Source organism: Python bivittatus, unplaced genomic scaffold (genome assembly GCF_059951505.1).
Source record: "Python bivittatus isolate LINGU-HERP-01145 unplaced genomic scaffold, Pbiv_v1 ctg000980_np1212, whole genome shotgun sequence".
Lineage (NCBI taxonomy): Eukaryota > Metazoa > Chordata > Lepidosauria > Squamata > Pythonidae > Python > Python bivittatus.
Genome location: NW_028277125.1, coordinates 52245005 through 52270170, shown reverse-complemented (window position 1 = coordinate 52270170; position 25166 = coordinate 52245005). Strand labels below are relative to the sequence as shown.

The 25166-nt window shown below is 36.2% G+C and overlaps 1 protein-coding gene across 19 annotated transcripts in view; it reads right to left on the bottom strand.

Moving 5' to 3' along the window:
- The window catches only part of TCF7L2 (transcription factor 7 like 2), a 208590-nt gene that overhangs the window by 106208 nt on the left and 77216 nt on the right, over nucleotides 1–25166 (bottom strand). For all 19 annotated transcript variants that reach the window (XM_025166840.2, XM_025166843.2, XM_007428523.4 and 16 more), the window contains exon 4: nucleotides 21312–21413. In XM_025166840.2, coding sequence (XP_025022608.1) covers nucleotides 21312–21413 — 102 coding nt within the window. The remainder of the gene's footprint in view (nucleotides 1–21311; nucleotides 21414–25166) is intronic.

Genomic DNA, 25166 nt, shown 5'->3' with positions numbered 1-25166 from the left:
TGATCCAGCTTTTTAAAAGTAAATAGGAGGTTTACGAAGTGAACTTATTTGACTATGGTTAAAATATATGTTGTGGTTTCTGGTAGCTATCAATGGGATTTCTTTTTGACCAGGATTGAATGATGAGGTTTTAAGGAACTGTTTATAAGTGGGGAGAGATTTCTTTTGCTTTACTTCTTAGAGAAAGTGATAAGCTGGATTACAAAATGGATTTTTTTGATTAAGGTTAAAATATATATGTTATTATTTTGGGTAGCTCTTAATAGGCTTTTGCTGATTAGTATTGAATGATGAGTATTTATACTTTGATTATTGATGAGTTATGGGATGAAGAGATCTTTTTTTCTTTTAGTTGAAATAACAGAGAATGTATTAAGTTACTGAAATTGTTTATAATTGATCAGAGGGGTGGTAGTCATCTTTTATATATTCTCTTTTTCTTTTCTTTCTTTTCTTTTTTCTATCTCTTTGCACTTCTTTACTTTTTATATTTCCTTTAGTTTGTATTACACTTTTATCTATACTTGTAAATTCAAATAATTAAAAAAAGAAAAGAAAACGAAAATAGGACAAGCTAGGCAACCTTATGTGTCACTACGAGTAACCAAATCTGATATGTTACCAAAGAGCAATTATGGAGTTTACAACCAAGACCTAACTAGGACCCAAGTCTCTGTTAAATGAATATTAAAAATGGCTACATATTGTTACTATATGGCATACCTGATAAAATCCAGATCATTAGGAAGAATATTTAATTTGGAAGAGATTTTCATTTAGGGAAAATTTAATAATATAATAATTAACAATCGGGTTTGTATAACTCAATCAAAGGGGGAAAAGATAGACACCTTCTTCTCTTCTGTTCCTTTCTTAATCAGATCATTGTTGCATGCCTACTGACCTGTCCTCTGGTATTGTGGTGCTACCTCTGAATGCCATGACAGTTCATCACAATACAGTTATTATTCATAATTTAATAATGGGAAGAAAGGGCAACTTGACTTACTCAGGTATAAAGTGCAGCAGCAGCACTGAATAAAAAGCACTGTACTGGTTAAACATTCTCATTTTTTATTTTATTTAATTCTTTCTTCCTCATTAGAAAAAGTCTGGAGAAATGCTGCCTGCTCTTGAACAATTAGGAAAAAACAAACAAACAAATAAATTAGGGTCAGCTATGTAAGTCACCTGAGCTGAGCTAAACTGAGCTGAGGTTCATGAGATGGGAACCAGCAACTTCTAAGCTAGAAATGGTTCCTATGTAGACATATATAGCCACCAAGGCCACCAAGCACCCTGGCAAATATCTATTAATTTGGAGAGGCAGGAGCAATTAGCATACATTTTTAATATATACATAAATACACAGACTCCCCACACACGTCTAGCTTCTTTGCATTGCAGTGGGCAGTCAAATGTTGTGTGTAAGGCTTCGTTCTTGCCTGTAGTAAAGCTAGCTGACTCATGTCTTGGAATCATTTGCCAAATTAAGTTGAGAAGTTGAACTAAATGTCTGGAAACTATGATTTATTGCCTGTCCCAGGTATAATGCCTGACAGAAATAGACAGCTGAGTTATGCCTTTTTTGTCTATGTGAAGGCATGTTTTATCATTTCTGAAGGAGCTGTACTGAGTGCACAATTGCTACCAAGTTCAATTAAGATGCTGGTGCTTACCTTATAAGGCCACAAAAACTTGGGAACCAACTAGTGGAATGCCATCTAGTTACCTATTTTTTAAAAAGAGGGAGCGTTCTATAAAAAGGAAACTATTTTTATTTGTAATTTATTTAAAAATTAAATATTAAATGATTGCCAAAACTAAAAGAAATAATCCTCCATTTTTCTAAAAGGTGGAGAAATTATTTTAAACCAAGGGTCACCAAACTAATCAGCTCATCAGCCCCTTCATTAAGTTTCAGATTGTTCAGACCCCCAAATATTCATTATAGGAAAATAATTTAATAAATATTACTTTAACAGTTCCTCAAACAACAACAACAACAACACACTTACCATCAACAGGGGAAAAATAGTGAAAACTGAAGAAATCAAGATGCCCTATGGATTTAACATCAAGAGTCTGGATAAAGAGTCTACAATATCTGGGCATTTTTCAAGCTGACATCAAGCACACTGAAGTCAAGAAGAAGGTTAATAGTCAATACATCATGAGAGTGAAGGAGATCTTAAAGTCCAAACTTAGTGGAAGAAATACCATCAAGGCAATTAACACCTGGGCAATTCCAGTCATTAGATACACAACTAGAATAGTGGACTGGACTCTAGCAGAACTAGAAGCCCTGGATAGGAGGGCCGGAAAAATAATGACAATGAATCATGTCCTTCATCCATGCAGTGATGCTGACAGACTCTACTTACCAAGGAGCATAGGTGGGTGTGGAATGTTGCAAGTATACCAGACAGCTGAAGAAGAAAATGGTCATTAGAAGAATATCTGAAGGACAGTGAAGAAGATGCACTGAAGCTAGTACACCATCAAGGCTTACTGAATACTGAAGAGACCAAATTGGCCTACAAGAAAGACCAAATGAATTACAGAAAAGACACATGACAAGGCGAAGTATTACATGGCCAGTACACAAAAAAACTAGCAGGCAAATCAGAAAACAACAAGACCTGGCTAAAAGTAGGAAAGTTGAAGAAAGAAACAGAGAGGCTAATTCTGGCTGCACAAGACCAAGCCTTAAGAACAAAAGCATACACAGCAACAGATAGCAAATGCCACCTCTGCAAAGGAGCTGAAGAAATAATGGACCACCTAGTTAGCTGCTGCAAGAAGATCACACAGACTGACTACAAACAATGGTATAACAAAGTAGCAACAATGGTGCACTGGAATATCTGCAAGAAATACCATTTGCCTTCAAGCAAGAACTGGTAGGACCACAAAATAAAGTAATAGAAAATGAAGAAGCTAAAGTGCACTGGGGCTTTAGAATTTAGACAAGCATCTGCCACATAACACCCCAGACTTAAGAATTGTTGATAAGAAAGACAAAAAAGTCTGGATAGTGGACACTGCAATACCTGGAGACAGCAGAATAGAAGAGAAAGAACTGTAGAAAATCACAAAATACAAAGACCTGCAAATAGAAGTAGAATGACTGTGGCAAAAGAAAGCAAAGATAGCACCAATAGTAATAGGCACCTTGGGTGCTATCCCAAACGATCTGGAGCACCACTTGAACACCACTGGCACTGAGAAAATCACCATCAGTCAATTGCAAAAGGCAGCTTTACCTGGAACAGCTTATATCCTGCGACAATACCTTTAATACCATCAAAGAACAACAATTGCTTCTCCCAGTTGGAAAGCACTAAATAGGTGGACAAAAATGCCAAATCCAGTCTAAACATCTGGCTGACTGTGCGACCAACAACAACGACAGCAACAACATTGACCCTTGGGGGTCGATACTGACCACTTTGGGGAACCCTGTTCTAACAAAATTTGATCTTCTTGCCTGCAAAAAACAACTCAGATCCTATTTTCTTTCAATCCTTTCCTCTCAGGCTATTCTGCTTGCTCCCCAAGCAGAGATGAGGAAGACCATAGTAGTGATTCTGTGATGGAATGGACTTATGAAGGCCATGCTCAGGGAGATAAGCGTATTCTTAGCCCCCAACAAGAGCATGGGAAGTTCAAGAAAATGAGGCTGGCACCTCCCTAAGGAATTCATGGTGTTGTAGCTGGCTGGCTTGGGAACTTGGGTTCAGTCTGGTGAGATTCTGTTTTGAGGTGGAAGCTAATAAACGCAAAAGAACTATATTTGCTCTCGTGGAGTTCTTTGGGCTGAACCTGACAGATTCAGTGTCACCCACCCATTACCACAAAGCAGAAAGAAAACCACCACTTTGTATGTTAGGAGATTAACAAGGTAATGGGCCACTGAAATGTCCCAAAGAGGTCTCTTAGTGTACATATTTCTCTGTGCTTCTGAATGGGATGGCACATGCTGCTGCTTTGGATCTTAGCACATTCTCTCAGTTGCCCTGTTCCTCAGCCTACTTTTTCTCAGCCCAGAAAACAGTCCAATTAAAAGATAGAGATGTCTGGAAAAACAAAAGCAAAAACAAAAACAAAAAAAAGCCAAACATGCTTCTCATCAGAGAATTAAGACAGAATGTAACAAAATGCAATTCCGAATAAGTGTACAAAGAATTACATTTCGTCATGCAGCTTCAAGCCATTCTAGAAATTCCTGAATCAGTCTATCACAAAATGTAGAATTCCAAATGAAATGAAATACCTCCCTTCCCTTCCCAAACAGTTTATTCTTATACTTTCCCATCTTTATCAACTTTCTTAACCTCTTTTTCCCAAATGTCTTTCTTTGTCTTCTGACTGGATACTGACTTGGAGTTTTTTTAACAGATATGGGCCAGAATCCAAAACACTGTGTAACTAATTTCTGCATGCCTGTGGGGGCGTTTCCCTTGGACATGTCTAAATTGCTCTCTGGATCTCAGCCATGGTATTTTAATAAACACACAAGAAAGCAGAGGGATATCTACAGCCAAAATAGCCAATATACAGACTAAAGATACAATCCATTTGGAAGGCTTCCTATGGAAGGTTTATTGGGATAAAGAGAACTGCACACAACACAGGTTGTACATAAGATATTAACAGTAGACTGTGCCACAAAGAAAACACACCTTTCAGTTAATACAGTTATTATAAGCTCAAAGTAGGATGAATCAATAAACATCCAGACATTTTAAAGAATTTATTCTGTGAAACAAATACCTGTGATTCAGCATAGTCTAGGTTTATCATATTGTATGCTTCCCAAGTCACTAAATTAATTAATCTTATATTAAGTGATGCAGCCTGCAGCTCTTAACTGAGAAAAACAGTTCAAGGCCTTCAAATTATACTGTTCTTCTGACCCAGTTTGCACCTTCTATTAATAATCAGCATACAATTGCAAGGAATGTATTCAACAAACCATTAGCTGTAGAAATAGAGATTTTGGAGTTCTTCAAATGTAATTATATTTCACTTATATTAGGGTTAATGCATAAATGCCAGTTCTTTCAAAATGAATCATAAATCATAGCAATGTACTCAACACAATCTTTCTTCCTCCCACCTCCACTTTCTGTCTCCAAGGTGGCTGGGCTTCCACGCTCATTGTTTCTCCCTAGTGAGCTTCACTCACAACAGTTCCACTGACAGTCAGCTAGGCTGAAGATACTGGCAGAAAACATGAAAGTAAATACACTCATGTATTAAAGGAAATATTAAGAGACCCTGGCTGTACATTGTGCTTCTACTGCAAGGAACTTTGTTTCATCTCCTTTATGAGAAATAATGTTCTGTAACATTTTAAACACCACTATAAAACACCCTTTAGAAAAACCAGCCCTTGTATCTTTATGGAACTGTTGCCTGAAACCCTAAATTATTAGCTTTAGGGAGATGCTTTAGGCTACATCCAGAAAGAGTGGTAACCCCACAAAGAGGAATGTTTCCAACAAGGGAACCTCAGTGAAAAACTTTGCCGTGTGGGTGCTTTTATGAAGCAATACCCAGTGTGTTATTAAAATATTGCAGGTAGGCAAAGTTGGTGTAATTTCTCTAATGCTCTTTTATATTTATGCTTCCTTAGGTTTCATGCCATTTATTAAGTTTGCAGCCTTGCCTGCAGCAAAAGGATAAACAAAAGCAGATGTGAGGCTCTTCTGTTTAAAGGGCCTGCCAACCTCCCGCAATGCATATAACCAGCTGGGAAAGACTGATTACCATCATTTCAACATTTGCTGTTCAACCCATTCTCTCTCCTTCTAATAAGCACTGAATTGCAAGCCATGTTCAAAGAGCTGTATCCCATTAACCACAGCATCGAGCAGAACCTCTAAGATTCTGCTGGACCTCTAAGACAGGTCCACTTCTTGCATCACACAACTGGAACAGATATAAGATCTTTGGTTTAGCTTTTTGTACCAGCGCAAATAATGCCATATTAAAATGATTTAGTATAGTTAGGCTGAAAAAATATAGAACCAGCCTCTAACCATTACAATCAGACTTTCTCCTGCCATGTAAAATGTGTTTCTTCTTACCTTCTTGCTATGCTACCATACACCTTCTAAAAATCTATTCCTAAGGGTAGCAAGATCAGTCAGGTCAACACAGGATCTGCTATGGAGATGCAGAATAAATCAGCATACATGATTCCTTTGGTTATGCTTGTTGGGAATTATGGTAATTATATAACAATTTATTATCAGTGATCAAAACTGAACATAATTCCATATGGCAGTTGAAGTTCTACACATCTATAGGACATCAAACTAGAGGCAGCTGCTTCCACCTGATCCACTTCTGCCAGAAAGCAAGATAATTATTATTATAATTACTATTATACAAAGTTATGCAAAGTAACACTTTACTTGTTAGTATCATGTGTGGACTTAGTATCAATTTTATTGTTTTTTTAAACTGGATTTTTAACTTTTTATCTTCTGGTTTTGTTTTTCAGGGAGGGAGGGAAGAAGGAAGGATTTCTGATGCTCCCTGCTAGGTTTCTACAAGCAAAGTCAATGGGGAAGGGAGCTGGTAGCAAGTCATAAGGTTCTCACACTCCCACTGTTTTTTTGCCCTTGGTCATTCTGTTTCTCTGATGAGGTAAGGAAATACCTCTGAAATGATGAGCCAGTGGGTCACAGGTTGTCTAGTCTTTTTTAATTGGAACTTGCCAAAGCCAGAAGAATTTCAGTGCAGATACTGTGCATGTGCAGGAGCATCTTCCAGGTTTTGCAATGCCAGAGGATGCTGAGAAGGGCTGTAGAGCAAGGCAAAGTCAAGCAACACTCTTGCCTCTCTTCTTAGCAGTAAGGAGGCCATGTTGGTTGTTGCTGAAGCCACTCGGAAGGGGTACTTCATACAAAGCTCTTCATTCAAGTGAAGTAATCCTTGGAAGATCTGCATCTTCCTATAGTACATCAACAAGGTTTCAGCACCACTGAACACTTTTATATTGGTTGGATTTCTGCTCATGGATAGCCATTTTTCCCATGTAAAATCCTGCTTTTTAAAAACTTGTGGCAGAGGTTTTTTTGCTATGGGATCATTTTAACAAGTATTATGTGGGTTACTTTTTCAAATAAAAAACGAAACAGTAGTTTTCATTACAGCAGGTTTGTTACGAGGGTATCATGTACATTCTATCCTGCCCTCTTAGTCTATGGAAAATAAATACCCTGGGGAGCAGAAAAGGCAGCAATCTTGCCTTTATCTGGTACCACATTAATTCATTGGTTATCTAATTATTTATTTTATTTATTATATTTATATCCATCATTCCTCCAAGAACACTTCTTTTCCATTGTAACAGCCCTGTGGTGTAGACTGAACCATGAAACATTCACTTGCCCAAAATCACCCAGTGAGTTTTCATGGCAGAGGGTAAATTTGAACCTTAGTCTCCTAGATACTGCTCCAACTCTGTAACCACTACATCACCTTAATTCTGTGTTGAAGATAGTAATTCAGGTATTTGCAATCCTCGTATATCCAGAGGGCATCAAATAAGGAAAGGCTGGGCTGAAATAATGGATTGAGTTATAATGAGCTATTGAGTATTACATCTTCTGTGTGTATCAGTCACTTAATTAGAATATCCCAAAGCGAATAGTTGCTGTTGGTTTTTTTAATCAACAGTTTTTCAACTGAAGTTTCTTCACAATATCTACTTATTAAAATGCCTATTGGAAATGTTAAAAATGATATGAAACAGAAAAAAACAATATTATCTTAACTGCAGTGTCACTAGATAGCTTAGTTATAGCAACGAACTGGAATTCCCTGTATCATGAGAAGACCAGATTGCAAATTATAAAGTTTCAGAGAGAATCAATAACTGTCAAGAGTGAGAAGAAAGTGACCATTAAATTCATTCAACTTTCATCTGCAACAAATAGAAGAGAAAAATGGATAATTAAACCTTTGGTTTTTATAGGATACTTGTTGAACTCAGCTAGCAACACCAGCAATAGGATGTCTAGCTCAGTTCAGAAGAGGAAGAAGCAGCAGCAGAGATCAAGGTCACAGAAACAATGGCTGGACAAACTTCTGCCAATTCAGGCCACGGAATACAACTTGAACCAGCACTTCTTCAATCCTCCTTGGTGGAGTCTGACTTGTGGTTCTAAAACCTGACCCCCAAGACAGTAACAGGACCATTGTATGTGGGAAAAGAGCAAGCTGAACACCACATAAATTACAAGGGTAGGTCCTTGGGCACAACAGGTTCCAACTCTGGGTTATTTAAATGCCAGCTGAGCTGCTGTGGGCTCAATTAGCACCCAGGAACAAATGGTGAGAAACAACATTTGCAATCTACCACGCTTGGCTACTCACTTGCTTATTCCTTGTGGTGGACTGATTACTGTGCTGTAGACTGGGATTGCTCAGCTACCTCTCCTTGCCTTCCCCAGAACAAAACCCATACATAGTTATGGAAGTAAGTTTCATGGGCCCATTTTCTGAATCAAAGTCTATGTAGTTTATAGGGAATGCCTTATAAATTACTGAAGTCTCCTTATAAACTAGTAAACTCTCCTCTGAGTTAAGCTCCACTGCTGGTGAATTTATGGACACCTCCATACATGAGGGTGGGGGATGGGGGCAACACTACTGAATATGTGTGATAATACCTTTTTTGGAATCTTTTTTCCCCCGTTTTATTTTTCTCATTTCCCAGTCTAACATACACATATACTTCTGAAATACTAAGCAGACTCCAGACCCCTTGGCTTATAAGCCCAGACAAAGCTGACTGGTGCATTTTTATGGTGAAAAAAAAAGAAAAGCAGAGATAGAACTGAGCAAAAGTCTTTTCTTCAATCAGCTGAATGCAAATATACAAACATTTTTGGATAAATGTCATTTTAGAGAATTCAGATTATATTAGCACCTTGGTTTTGATATTCAATATTTATCTTGGCTTGGAAAAATCAAACAGTGGTCAGGCAAATTTACATGCCTTACTCTATGATATTATTTTGAACTGCTATAATAGTTCAAAGTTCATACACTTCCCTTCAGCTATTGACCCAGAACACTAAAGTATGTAATGTGATGATCTATCATTTTACTCTGTCATGTTTTCACAAGATATGAAAACAAAATCTGGCTTTCTCTCTTGCAAAATGCAAGCAGATAGCTTTCATCTTTAATATAGCCCCAATTAGCCATTATCAATCAGTTGTGTATGCAGGCAGGGCACTCTAAAGTACAACAAACCAACGAGTATTGTTTTATGTTTTGGCGTTTGTGTTGTAATTTTTCCAACAACCCTTTAAATGGGGTCAATAGTATTACTGACTTATCATGGATTTGAGGGCTGAATGCATGTCAGTGCACAAGCACATGTGCCTTCGTGTGCTATTTTTCCATATTGCCTCCGGACAGTTTATGGCAGTTTAACTATTCACACATTAGCCTGTATATTATGTAATAGGGATGTGCTCAAATATCCAGCAGAAACACAAAGATGAAGTGCATAAGATTCACATGGATTGCACAGTCTTGATAATGTAATATATGATATTTGTAAAATGGCACAAGATTTAATCTAATCTATAAACTGAGAGGGATTTTCTGGCAGAATCCAAACCTTACCATAAATCTGGAAAAATCATAAATAATTACTTTAACAATAGTTACAATTAGTTAAGTACAATTCAGTTTACTAAACACAATCAACAGTAGTGCAATTTCATTTAAAAAGTCCCATCATATGTTGATTAAGTGCCAAATGTTATTTAAAACATGTCTTAAGATCTCTGAGGTATAGGCTTGCCTTGCAACTTCCAGTAATTCTAAACACATTTACCTAAACTCTATTGCTTTTACAGTGTGTTTTCAAAGGAGACAGGCATATTTGAACTTAAGGGCCACATTTTGCTTTTGTTTGGCTTCCCTTGGGCTGCACTCCAAAAAGTAAATGGGGCCAAATAGACACAGCCTGAGGAAGGAAAAAAATATCATTTCATGTAATGACTCACATAAGCTATATGGAGTCCTTGCTATATATTTAGTGTTTCTGTCACAATAAGTGTTATGATTAGTTTACAATTTTTTGAGGAACTCTGGGAGACCATGTCCAAAACTTTCGGGGACTACCAAATGTAATTCCTTCATTACACCCCTGACATAAAGGGCTTTAACTTCTTTCTGCATACTTCGGAATGAACTCCTATAAATTTTGCAAGATGCATTTCTAAGTAAAAGTATATGGGAACAGGCATTTCCTTGGCTTCCTTTGAGTCATGTGGCTTTAGTGGGTTTTGCTAAATCCATATGGCAACGATATATAATACTCTGGAAAATATTTTTCATTTAATTCTTCTCTCAGTTCACACTGATTTGTGTTTGTGTGCTGTATTTTAAAATTAATTACTTAGAAAATGCTATCATCGTCGTATCTTCTATTTTGATGATTCAGCATGGAGAACTCATACCAGGAGCACTTTTACTAGGAACAAAGTGATCAGCTTTATAATGATAATGACTGTTTTGAAAGACATTTGTAACGAACCAAAATCCAAAATATTAAGCTTAAAAACCTGCAACTCATGAAAGAATTTATATACCTTACATGTGGTTGACATTTCAAGATAAAATATATCTCTGAGAGAGAATCTGTACCATCAGGTTGTAATGCTCCCTTAAGTAGTGATTTCCTGTCTGACAGGAAAAGGGAGCAGCATAGAATTTAGCTAGCTACAAAATGTTGAGTAACAGTTTAAAAAGGGAGGCAAGTCAGAGTGAATTAATAGGAATACACAGAATAAACAAAACCTAAAACAAAAATGCAAGAAAACTGAAAAAGAATACATAACTATTCAGTAAATGAAGCCTCTATCCTACCACAGGAATTTAAAACTTTTTGTCATAAACAGACAAACAAGCAAACTAGCTCCTGGTCCTGAAAAAGCCAAAAAGGGTAACTTCTAAAATAGGTTTTAGCTCTTTGCAAGGATGCTTCATATATTATGCCCTGAATAAATGACTTTTTTCCTCCTTTATTTTCCTCCCAACACACATTTTAAAAGATGCTGACAGAAGACTTGCAGTTTCATTTTTCCAAATGCATTCAGAAACAGCTGTTAAGTTATGGATTCTTGCCTGTTTCTGCGATGAAGACAGTGCAAGTATGGGCAGAAGACTACAAATCTTCTCTCCTTTACCCTTCAGGAACTCTTTATATTTTGACATAAAACATTTAAAGGGCCAAAATGCTATGAGGCAACAGGTTGCTTCTCAAATTTCAGCCTGTTTCAAAACTTTCTTGTCAGCACTAGAATGTCTTATAAATTAAACAGCAAACCCCCTACAGGCTTGATATTATCTTTCCAATGAATTATATGCATGCATGCATGCATGCATGCATACATACATGTTTCTCCATTCCTGATAGAAACATCACACTTTTTCCTCTCTAATATTCTGCTAAAAAACTACATGGATGGGAGTGGGGGAGCAGCAATCTTTCAAACATGTGGAACATTCAACTTGAATGTTAGACAAATATGTGGAGAACAGAGTGACCCTTTTCTTATCTTCCACTGACATGTTTAATCACTTCCAAACAGCAAACAGCTTTAAGCACCTCTATAGCATGGATGGACGGTAAACAGTTAACCTTCTAAAATCCACTTCTGACTATGAAAAATCAAGGAAACAATTGAGACATTGTCCAGTGAACAAGATTCCCAGGGATTGACATTTTTCTTTATGTCCCAATTTTCAGTCTGTCAATTTTCACAAACAATGGTAAAGACTGACTTGTACCTATGCAGTTCACCCAGAACTCAAAAGGCTTCACTTCATTTATTTTACTAAAGCAGCAATGCCTGTTTACTATTCCCACTACTCTAACTTCTCAATCGCCTTTACTTTTTGAACTATTGCCTACTAGCCTGGTGTTGCAAATCCTTTTTCCAAATGGCTGCCAAGAAAAGTAACAAAATATTTTTTAATACCAGAGACAGTAGGGCTTGCCAAGACTGGGGGCAGAAGGAACTCTGTGCTTTATTATTATTTATTTAATAGCACATAAATATTAAAAATAACAGTGGTCCCATTTAAAAAAAATCAAAAGAACATGAGGGGAAACTGTTGGAGAAAAACTAAAGTCATCCACTTTTTACTCTGAGGCAATGGAGAGCTACTGTCACATTTAGCTACATCAACTTTCTTAAAACTGGAGCAGCATTTTCAAGCTGTGGCTCACAATTCAAATGTTTTTCCATTTTGTGCCTACAGTTTTGCAAAAATATGCCTGATATGTCCTCACATTCTCACTGTAACTTCCTCCCCTTCTTCCCTCCCTCCATCAAGTATTTTAAAAACTTTCTCCTATTACTTTATCTCCGTGAAAAGCATGCATAGTGGTTACCAGCAGAATGTGCTTTAACTACATTACACCCTATGCTGCAGTGATGGAGCGCATGGCATATGGCATTATGAAAGGGGCTGCAGTTGAATAATGGCAGAAATGCAGTGCTGCTGGTTTACATCAAATCCTGTCATTCTTTTCACTGAGGTCTCTCTGTCCCTCTTTCTCTTTCCCTCCTAGCAGTGAAGTATAGCATGCACACACCAGCACTTGTGAGTTTTATGAAGGTTATCTTGAACATAGGTTTCTGTAAACTTTCACATCCTATGAGTAACTTCCCACTTTCACACATTCCATTAGATAACATTAACAGGAGAGATTTCACACATTATATTTTAATGACTGTGCAGTTACCTCCAACACTGCCCCTGTCACCCAATATAAAACATACTTTGATTATATTATTATTCCCCCACCAGAGGTCCTCCAGCTGCATGAGTATAATCTTATAATCCCCAGCTGCTACACTGCCAATACCATATGCAGTGCTATGGCAGAATGGAGTGGGTACTTTTTCTTCATTCTGCCAATGGCCTGCCTGTTTATTACCAATGACATTAGAGTCAACAATGTCATTAGGAAAAAGGTTCTTATTCTGCTCAGTAACTACTGAGTAAAATAGATTATTAAATTACTAATTCTGGAGAGGATTACTGTTGTTGTTGTATTGAAATTTATTACACCCAGCCACTCCCAAAGACTCTGTAGAATTTAGTCTCTGTATAAATACATTCTCATCTACAAGCTGCCTCTTCTGCATTTACAGCCTCAGAGTTAACCTTGAGACTGAAATCGGAAAGCTTGCAATCAGTTCAAATCTCTTGTCTAGATTCCGTAAATGAAATGACATTCAGAATACATGTCATTTTAAATGTCTCAATACCCTCTTCCTGTAAAAGAAAACACCACTTAACAGGCTTTAATACCACTGAACCATGGCTGTACACTTAATAGCCCTACAGCCTGTAACAAGATTCCTGAATCTGCAGTCAATAGACAAATACAAATCTATTGCATTCCGACTGCTGCTGTAAGAAAAAGAGAAAAGCCTATGAACTTTCTTCTGGGTGGCCTACTTAAATAATCCAAATCATGTGTCACAATTCATTATCACTGTGGCAATTAAGTGCAAGAACCAAAATGTTCGTCCCACAGAAGTAATTACAGATAACAACAGCATGGAAGTTTGAGAATCACACCATCAATGTGTAACCATGGACCTTCCTGCCTTAGAAGGTCAGGCTGCCTTTCTTTGTGTCTTTCAAGCTACTTATCAGTTTCTTATTGTTTCCAAAAGCATTTACTCCATGGGCAGTGTAAATTTTACATGAAGATTTTATCTCCTGTTTTTGCCAATTTATGTGAGATTATTTTTTCTTTTAAATTATTTGAAAACATGAACTTTTAATAGTTTAGACTAGCAAGTGTTTCTATCTTCCTTTCTTTTCATACTAAGAATGTGTTATTTTCCAGACATGCTGAAGTATAAATTATACAGAAATCTTGAATTCAAATCCCTAAAATACAAAATATTACACTTTATACATTCATATATTACTGTACTTCAAGTTTTAAGGTGTTAGTTTACTTTGTTCTATTAACATTAGCATGTTCCTCCACGCCTATCTGTTGTATTATATGTACATATGTACAGTTCATTATTCAAATGTTACTCTGGAACTGCTAAATTCCATCCTTTTCAGTGACTTCAGATTACTCTGGGCTTTAAATTTAGTAACAAGTTGTCTGCAGTTCTGTATCAGCCACCTAGTTAAGTCTGTTGCACTATTACTCAATATTTGATATGGAAAAAACACAGCCATGTGACATTATTACCGAAGAGTAAACAGTGCAGAACACAAGGCCTGAAAAATCAATTCCTTATCTCATGATTATATAGAAACTGTAAGAAAGCTCTGAATAATCCCTACTAACCACGTAACAATGGGGGTGCAGGAGTGGGGCAAGAGTAGAGAATTTGCACTGCATACAGATGCATTTTACTATTCCTCCAAACATTTTCCAAATCTTAAACCCTTTTCCCTCTGACATAAAAGCAAATACAATTAGGACAGTTTTCAAACGTGGTAAACTCGAGTTAACACACCTGGCTTATATTACTTATCTACAGAATTTCAGTCCCCTTCTGCAAGGCCCCATTTGAACACAGTAAGTAACAAAGGTGAAAAGGTAATCTGTTAATATGCTTTAAAAGGTGTGCCCGTGCGATCTGCAAAATATTTTAGTTAGAGCTTTTCATACAAGGACATGTAGACCAGGCTTTTTAAGCTGAGTAAGAAAGAAAATCTGTTTCTATTATATAATCAGGATTCACTGTACAAACTGATGAACAGCTAATCCATCAACACCCTAACTCAGTATTCCATATGTGCTTCACAGAGTTTGTCCCCCATATCCCAAAAGAAATAACAAATTCAAATATTTGAGAATTATATTTAAACATAAGTTCCTATACCAAAAACTAAATATACATCATAACCTAAATTTCAGCCTAGCCTTGCCTATTTATGGTAGTATCTAGTGTCAAGTATCTAGAGCTTTGTTACTAAAGCCACTTTCCTACTTATAGCTTCTTACAGTATTACTCAACCATTGTTAAGGCAATGTAAAGCCTGTCCTGATTACTGTTACAAGGATGGCTGGATGACTCTAGAAGTCACTAATAGGAAAACAGCCTATATCTAGTGTCAAGGGACTCTTACCTCCAAACCAAAATCTGTCAATGTTCTCATGCCTACTACTAGTTAATCAACAAGTCATATGTCATACTGGCTTATATACAAGAAATAAATTATCCAACAAATTGTTTTATAAAACAATCCTTTACACAATATTTAGAATATTCTATTTCGCAGAGAGTATAATTGAAAAAACTCTGAAACAGCTGTTAAGTGCTACTGAAAAGTTATGTATAAACTCCTTCATTCAGCCTTTTCCCATCAAAGTCTATAAAGGATAAATGAAGATTACCAAAATGCCAAGGTTCTGGAATGTCCAAGGCCATGCCTTCTAAGGGAAAGCAATTAAACACAACAACAGTGTAATCTGATAGAAGACATGAACTCTCAACAGATGGTAGAAAGCATACATGCAACAGCTGTATTTGGTTTGTCTTTTCAAGACTTTACATGGCAGTGTCTGATATCCTATACTTCTTATTCAGCAAAAGATTACAGTGATGAATGGATGGACAGATAGACAGAGGGGAGGGGATTATATTTATCACCTTCATTCACCTAGTGAACTAGTCAATATTACAATTTATGAAATGAAATATGTACTAACATACCACTGAAGGCTCTGAATAAAGTTTTATGAATCATAACTAATGGTTTGTAGTCAAGAAATAGTAGCAGCATACGTATAACGGAGTTATTGTAATTGCCTTTTATTTAATATATACACTCATAAAAAATGAAAAGGACTTTTGGTTAAAAAAACATACATGTTTTTTATCAAGTCATGCAACATTATGTGTGATCATGTAAATGTGTTCCTGAAGTTATTTATAATGTCCAACTGGAGATGAATTATTTAGATATTTGCAACTCCTTTTAATAAAAGTATGGGAGGACACTGATGAACACTATAGAGTGATCATATAATTATTAGATATTAGCTTTGTAATAAGAAGATTAGACAATAGCATTTTATCCACCTCAGTTATTATATTTTAAACACATCTGAGGCAACCTTCCCATTGCTGGTCTTCCTTTGTGATAAATGCAGTACCACTGTACAAACATGGGAACTTGGCTTTTTGTAATCACAGCTGGAATCTATGGTATCTGAACTAATCAATGATCCACTGCAACCACTCAGAATGGAAGAGGTAATACAAAAAGTATACAATATTTTGAAGTTTGGCTATGAAATAACATGTAGTCTAGTAGCATAGTCTAACCTGCACACAATCAAATTGAAGGGAAAAAACTATATAATCACCAAATGCACTATTCATGTAAAAATGTACTGTATAATTACTAAAGTGAAGGGCAATTTGATTTTTGCTACAAAACTGGATTTTCACATTTCAAAAAAATCATTAATGGTGAAAAGTAAACTTATGAATTATTGCTGTTACTCTGGTTATACAGGGATATAGTTCTAAAAGGCAACACAATATAAAAATACCAGTTTTATTCCAATAGTGAAGCTATGAAACAAAATGCCAATCAGCAACATTTATTATTTTCTGTTCATGTAGAAACATACTGAAAGCTAAGAATTATATTTAAAGACCCACACATACTTTATTTCACTTTTACCCTAGTTTTGCCCCTGAATCTGCATATTCAGGCAAAAACATGCATGTCATTAACATCCACTTAAATTATGTTATGTGTAATTTACAGTTCACAAGGATTAATTTGGGCCAACAAACTTTGAAGAAAAAGTTCCTTTGTGAATCATGTGGCAGTAGTAATTGTTATTGCATCCAGCATTCATAAAAGGTTACAGTCCTATTCCAAGTGTCTCTGTCAAAACCTGCCCTTTTGCAATGCATGCTAATACTAGCCCTCTTTGACCTTATATTATACAGCACATTTCTTGCAAGGAATGAAATGAATGATGCACAAGGCCTTCCCTTTGTAGCACCACAGAATTTGGGTGGATTTCCACATGCAGCCTGTGTGCAAATATGGCACCTTTGAAGAACTTAGGAAGAAGAAAGAACTGACACAAGGATGCATTCTGTATGAAATCTTAAATATCTCTTGTGGTATGTGTGTGTTAGCTTGGTGACAACTAATGTATAAGAAGATAAACTTCTAAACTAGGAGAAAGAAATATAAAATAAGTGACTTATGATGCTTTCTCCCATATTTTTTTCAAATGCACACCTGCTAACCTAATTCCAAATTCAGTGTAAATTTGGCATATGCATTTTGCTACAATGACTTAAATAATGGTAACTACTTGTTACCAAAATACTTGTTTGAATTACTGGAATGTCTTAAGTATGGGATGGCTTTTAAAGATAGTGTTAAGTGTACAGTTGATACAAAACATGGCAGCAAAGGTCTTAACAATGAGTAAGAGGAGTTTAAATTATTCAAGCTCATTTCCAATCCAATCCAAAGTGCCAGTTTTGGTTTAAAAAACTCTCGATGGCTTTGGATCTTGAAAACTCATAGGACACCTCTTCCCTTACAGGTCTACTTGTGCCTTAGAATAATCTGCACACTTTTCAGGACCTATCTCAAGATGGAATGGGACAAAAGCAGGACAGTTACAGAATGCCATCCCTAAGGTAATTTTCCTGATGCACAGAACTATTTTAGCGATAACATTTGGTATGACTGAAAAAAAAAGTAGCCTTAGTGCCATTTTTTATAGATTCTTTTTTTTTCCTCATTTATGTTTTTGCATTTCTCTGTAAAGGGCAAATGTTCAAAATATATATAGAATAAATATAGTACTTGGCCACTGCAGTAGCTGTTTGTTTCCTCTGTGGTTTCACTCTACAGTGCTTGGTCCAGTGTCTGTGTGTGTTCTAAATTCTCATGGCACCACAATCCTTCTAGGCTGTTTTTTTCAATTATTCAGAATATGCTTATTACCCAGTATAGTGTCAGGGCAGTTGTACTGTACAAGCGATTCCATCGTATTCCCAAGACTTCAAAGGTCTTGTCCACAGGTGGGAAAAGAAATCTCAAAAATTTCTGAAGAGTTTGCACTTTTATATGATTATGAAAACACTACTGTTTGGCATGCAATGACTGAATTTAAGTGTTTGCATAGAAAAAAATCAGAGCTGTGTTTGATGAATAGTCTTGACTTATAGTTATGATGTAAGGAAAAAAAAGCTGTAATAAACTTGGGGGGACTTGAGGAAAAACAAAAACACTGTACTATTACATAAGCTATATCAATTATTAAACAAAATAACCTATATTTTCAAAGCCTAAATGAGAAATTTGAAAGGAACTGTGTCTCCTCCTTTCAATATTCCACTGTAAAAATTTCAATAAATTGAGAATTTCAGAAAAAAGCTTGCAATCTTTGTACTATTATATCAAATAATGCAAGGGGGAAAAACATTTTAATAAAGTTGTTTTATTAAAGGGCTGAATGTAGGCTTGGTTGCAGTTAATCTGTGCTAGCAGGATACCCTAAAAGATAAAGTTATGCCCCCACTTTAAAAAAATCCTCCAGGGACGTAGGAAACTCTCCAGAGCAGTATGGAAGGTGATGGAGGAAACTGAAAACTGCCTCTTCTGCCCAAGGAAGCATCCTCTTAATCTCTGTATATGTCTCTAGGAGTTTATGGTCCCATTTACGAATAGACTGAGTTTTTCTGTTCACACAGAAAAATATCTAAATCAAATAATGAGTAACACACACAGACACAGACACACCCCTTCTTGAAAGCTTAAGTTAAAAAGTAACCCAGTATTATTTTAATACTGATAATTATCACTTCAGCATCCCTCTGTAAAGAAGGAATCTTTCACTGAATTTAATAAATACTGACATAGTTATGATCAGATCAATTAGTTTTCCTTCCCACTAAATACACTAACTACTAGCTGTACCTACTGGCCAAGAGAAATGCTGTCCATAGTTTCAAGGTCATGGATACAATGCTTATCATGGTGATATTCTGCTATCAAAAGGATCAGATCTCTGATTTAGAAGTACGGAATCCAGGTCAGTTGAGAAACAAACATATCATAAATACATGACATACTACATCATAAAATGGCTGGACATGACTTGAGAAAGCACCGTCCTCTTTCTCTGTAGTTTATTCAGTATGTCCAGATTAACTGGTAAAAGAAACCAACTAAAAGGACTCTGCAAACAATAAAGCAGCTACAGTAATGTGGATCTTGACCTTAAGCAAAAATTGTCTAATAATAGCATCTAAGCGTGGTGACAATGAAGAAAATGTATCAACAGCTACTTTAGAAATGATAAAGCACTTTGTAAGTTTACTTTCTTCTTGCTTTTCAAACTATTAGATTTAGCTCTAGTTCTGATTTCAATGTTAAGAAGTTCAGGTTCAGAGAAAGTAAAGGAATTCTGAGAAAGTAACAGATTACTTATTAGAATGTGCCCTATTCATTTGAACATCAGAGGGAAAATATATATTTAAATGGTTTAATTATGTGTTTTAATTCCAGAGCCACATGCAGATTTAATTTGCCCTACTATGATATAGATGTAAGACAGATATAAGATAAAATAATATGATAAAAATTCAAATACATGAAAACTAACAAGAAAGGTAATAAGGGCAGAGCCAGTCTGGTCTAGCAGTTAAGGCACCAGGCTAAAAACCAGGAGACTGTGAGTTCAAGTACCACCTTAGGCATGGAAAACCGGCTGGGTGACTTTGGGCCAGTCACTCTCTCTCAGCCCAACCCACCTCACAGGGTGGTTGTTGTGGGAAAAATAGGTGGAGGAAGGAGTATCAGGTATGTTCACCCCCTTGAGTTATTTATAAAAATAATAAAGGTGGGATAAAAAAAATAAAGAGAAATATATGAAAGCAAATTTACTATCATGCAACGTTTTTATAATTGGCCATTTCAACAAACCACTTCTTTGGTATTTAAAAACAAAAGCCTGCCTTCTTTTTTTTTTTTCCATTCTTTTTTCTTCTCCTCTCACCTACCTGGCTGTAGGAGTAAAAGCTGCCTGGATTCTTAAACTACAGTTTCCTGTGAGACCTGAATGAAGACCTGACTGTATCTGAACAAGGAACTGATTATTCACAATTTCAGCTAAACAATGTCAGAATCAGTAGGATATAACAAGCATTTCATTATTAATGGTCAAGATCTGTTGTTGTTTTTTTAAAAAAAATCTTCCTAGAAGCTCTAGCCTTATGCCTTAAACGTTGCTTATACCTGTACGTATTTATTATTAAATAATTTTTTTCTAAAAAAAAGAATGGATATAAGATACAACTGTACTGTGAAGAAGCTTTTTCATACTTATTTTAGCCTTAAAAAAAGTTTCATAAAACCTATTGCAACTTAAGAAGTTATCCTGAATACATTTGAATCAAGCACACACAACTAAAAAATGGTTAAAAACTTGCCCTAAAATATTTAAATGTTATTCTACTTGCACATACATACACAGTGCGTGCACATTCACACATAACCTATTTTCCAAAAAAAGAACAGAGATACAGATCTGTTTTATCACTTTTACATAGGTATCAGTTGCTTTGGATAGTTACAAAACTGGCAGCCATTTCATTATGCACTTAAACTCTTTGTACTCCAACCCGTCAAGAACTGGAACATGAACTTTTTTTTTCTTCTTCCCTTTCCATCCCTCTTCCTTGTATGCCATGTGCTTTAGATATAAACCTGAGGATATGGACTGTTTCAAATCTGAAATCTGAACTGCTCTAAGTTGACTAAGAGTAGCACACAACAAAGCAAAAACAAAACAAGACAAAAACACTTAAATAAAAAAAATACAATCCCTAACAATATATAGACTTAAACTAATGTACGTACATTATCAGTTTCCTCTGCCACAAAAAAAGACACATAAAAAAATGAAACTGTTTTGCATCCCAATTTCTTACATTCTATATTAGCATTTTTACAATGCATAACATTCCTATTGCTTATGAGCTGTTTCCTATGTTTCAGCAATTTTTTACAGCATCATCAAAATGATTACTTACATAATTAACTTTAATAAGTCTACACTTTCCACAAGTCACGAGGACAATTTTAACAGGGTGACTATTTCACCGTGTGACATTCCCTCAATTTCATCACCTGTGCATTTGAGAAGTGATAAGCAAAACCAGCAGCTTCCTCCAGCCTCCCCCCACCCCCAAAGGACTATGAGAACTAACCCTTTTTAATCGACTTACCACGATGTGAGCTGGAGATGGAGACCTGGCATCTTTAAGGGCTTGCCTACTCTGTAGGCTTCCTGCCTGGACATCCAGAAGTGGCCATTTCATCTGGAGATACTAGAAGGAGGAAAAAAGGGGGGAAAATCGTTCAAAAAGGAAATAGACAAGTAAACATTGTGCAACATGGTGAAAGAGAACTAAAATGTATGCAACAAAATGAAATAAAAAATAAAAACAAAAAGCCACACACACTCTTTTTTTAAAGATAATGTTTAACAGTAGTGGTGTAAGCGAATATTTTCATTCCATTACTTTATGAAATTTATCTGACCACCTCAAACTATCCAGATTCTAGGCAGTTTACAGGGTTTACCTATTAAAATTTATTAAAAGAAGGAAAAAGTCAAACTTGATTTTGTTATCTTCTAAATACCTATTCTGGACTAAATTTGGGGAAAGACATTGCCCAGAAACAAAATGGAAAGGAAAGAAATGCAGGACAAACTATCATTACCGTAACTGCAAGAACCAAAATAGTCCTGTATGTCAGCACAGCCCACTTATACTATCTTACTAAAAAGAATGATAATCCCACATTGATAATTATTTGCCCTAAAGCATAATTGTTGAAAAGTTAGAACTTTAAAAGTTACTCTTAGAATCTGCACCTAAGATAACAACCACGGATATTTCATATCTAAAAGGCAATATTTTTCAAAATGGTATGGATATGTTTTACATTTCAAAAATGGAAACATACGCTAAAATTCTCACTCAGAATTATTTAACCCATTATGCATTAATCCAATGGTCCTTGAATTATGCTGCACACACCACTGGTGATATGCAAAAGGACTCTCAGTGGGTTACCACACCATTTCCCAAGTCAGTGCATGGGAAAATCAGAAGGCTGGAGGAAAGACAATGAGAAGGCCCAGAAGACAGTGAGCAGAGGTGAAGGAAGAAGGCAGTTCAGCCAGTTTCCAGTCTCATGGGCTGAGGCATCTGAGTTCTAGTTTTAGGCCTTGTCCCATTCAATAAATGGCTTGACTTATGGGTTAGAAAACATGATTACCAAATTTATAGATGGCACCAAGATGGCAGGATAGCAAACACCTTAGAGGACAGCTTCAAGTTTCAGGAAGATCTTAACAAGTTGAAATATTGGCAAATCCCAGCAAAATTAATGTCAATGGAGACAAATGCAAAGTCCGGGGGGGGGGGGTGGAGAAATCAAAGGCGTCAGTATAGAATGGGGGAGCAGCACTACAGGCAACATTACAACAGTACAGTACAGTACAAGACAGCAGTACAGTGAAAGAGATCTGAGATTCTTGGTAGAGGGTACAAGGTTTGTTCTGTAGGCTTATGGTTGATATTTTGCTCTTCCGATTGGTTATGCTTTTGTATGTTGGGTGTTTTAATGGTAAGGCACCCAGAACCGTTCAGGCATTGGGCAAGCTTGAACTTTCATAAAATAAATAAATAAATGCCATCTGAACACAAGCAGTATGATGTAGCTGCAAAAAAAGAAAAAGGGGAAAAAAACAAAAACAAATGCAGTCTCAGAAATACAGTGTCAAGATCAAGAGAAGTTGTAATTCCTCTCTATTTTGATATGGTCAGATTGCACCTAGAATACTTCATCTGTTTCTGGGCACTCTATTTTAGGAAAGGCCTTGACAAACTACAGTATGTCCAAATGAGTACAACCAGGATTACCAGAGGCCTACAAAGAAAAAATATAAGTTACTGCCACTCTTTTCTAATCCCAATAAAGCACTTGATATAAAGTGGTTTTTCATTTCATATGTGCTCCAATACAAGAATTTAGAGATTGGAGTGGGGGGGGAGGGAGACAGATACTTCTCCAGCTTTCCTCCCAAAGCACTACCTCCTTTCCTTGGGTTTCCTTAAAGCAGGGACTGTGGGGTAGCTTCTAGAAATCTGACCACTCACGCATACAAGCTCACCAATGCTTATTTGTTGGGTGCTACATGTAAGCATATGGCAAATAATCTAATGCGGTTTCTGAATCATCTTTGCCCTTACTGTGGCCTTTGCTTTGTCTTACCTTTCTGTTGCAACCCTCCTAAAATTGAACCCTCCTAAAATGTTCTAGAAAAAGTTTATCTGATTTCATCTAATTAATTTCACAGGCTTCCTCTCAAGTTAGCAAAAAATATGCAGAACTACTTGGAAACAGAATAGGATCACAATGTAACAAATTGATAATAGAAATGCTATGAATAGATTATTAAAATATTTATATCAATAGGAGGTCAACCTTACTTATAAAAGTGGTAGCACAGAGAATTAGAGATCTCTCCACCATGCTCTCTCTTAATGTCAACAACATGAGCTCTATTTAGACTAACAGAACAATTTCCTTCTTGCCCATCAGCACAAGCTATAAAAGAGTCAGTTGGTTGGAGAATATGCAGTCCCATGACATACAAGCAACCTTCCAGCCAAGTCGTTGGTTTTGCCTGAAACTGACACTCAGTAAACAATCTTATTCATGATGCACAAGCAGGAATAGGGCACAGCTCACTCCCTCCAACAATAGCAGCCAAGGCTTATTCTTGTTACTGAAGTCAATAGAGAGGATTCAGAATTTACAAAGAAGTTGGTCCCTGCTGTAAAAGAATGTGCTGGATTTATTGAGAGTTTGCAGTGCAAGTAAGGGGAAAGCTTTTGCTGAACTTTACTGGATGAACTTTTAACTCACGCTTATGTACGCACTCAAAATGTGAATAAATTGCATCAGCAAATTGGGAGAAATCCAGGTTAAAATCTCCCCCAATATACAGTATCCTTGATTTGCGTGTGTAATTTTTTGTTCCCACTCAGAGGTGCATAACTTTTTCAGGCTGAAGGCTACATATGGCCTTTGAGTAAATTAAATTAAGTAAATTCATAATTGCCCCTATATATTTAATAATTTTCTCTTATAACAAAAACACAATTTGGCGACAAGTTTCAGACAGCTTTACTCCTTCATGCGGCTATTACAAGAAGATCTTGCTACAGTGCTCCCAAATGGATATCCTACTTCATCCCTTTTCAATCTGGTGTTCTCTAGATGTATTAGGAATATAATTTTCACAATTCTCCAATAACAAAAAGCTGATTGAGTCCCAAAGAACATGGTAGATACCACATTTATAAATTAGATAAAATTAGATCAGTTTCCAAATGTAAAGGGAGGGAATGAAAGTGCTTCATATTTATTCTTCCCAAAGTACATATTTTAAATAAAAACACAATCTTCATTTACTATGGCTTTTTCTAGCTCTAAATCCCATATTTAAGAAATTTATAAAACATGCCATTTTACTCTGTCAGGCAAATTAATTCAAAATTATAAATAAATTATGTAGAATTTATTTCAATTCTGATGTTTATAAAGAGGGGCAATTATCTATGCAGAAATCTAAAGTCCACCTCCCTCATTACTAGAAAATTCCTCTTTGACAACTACAGTTTCACTGGACACTTATCATGCATTTTAAATCTCTGTTTTGAAGTTTTTTGGGGAGACAGAAAAAGAAGAACAGAATTCAAGTCACTGAAGGCTGTATCCACCATATTTCCACCACTGTGATTGCAAACTACAAAACTACATGCAAACTACTGAAGGAACTATATTAAATTTTAGTTGCTCCATCATTTCAAATGCAAAGTTCTAAGACGATTCAGGGGAATCGTATGTCCAAATGAAGCATAGGACTATTTAGGAAAAGAGTCCAATAATTAATTTTACCAATTACCATACACACACAAATTGTGTGTGTGTGTGCATCAATCAATCAATCAATCAATCAATCAATCAATCAATCAAAATCCCCTCTCACCCCTAGGTGTCTT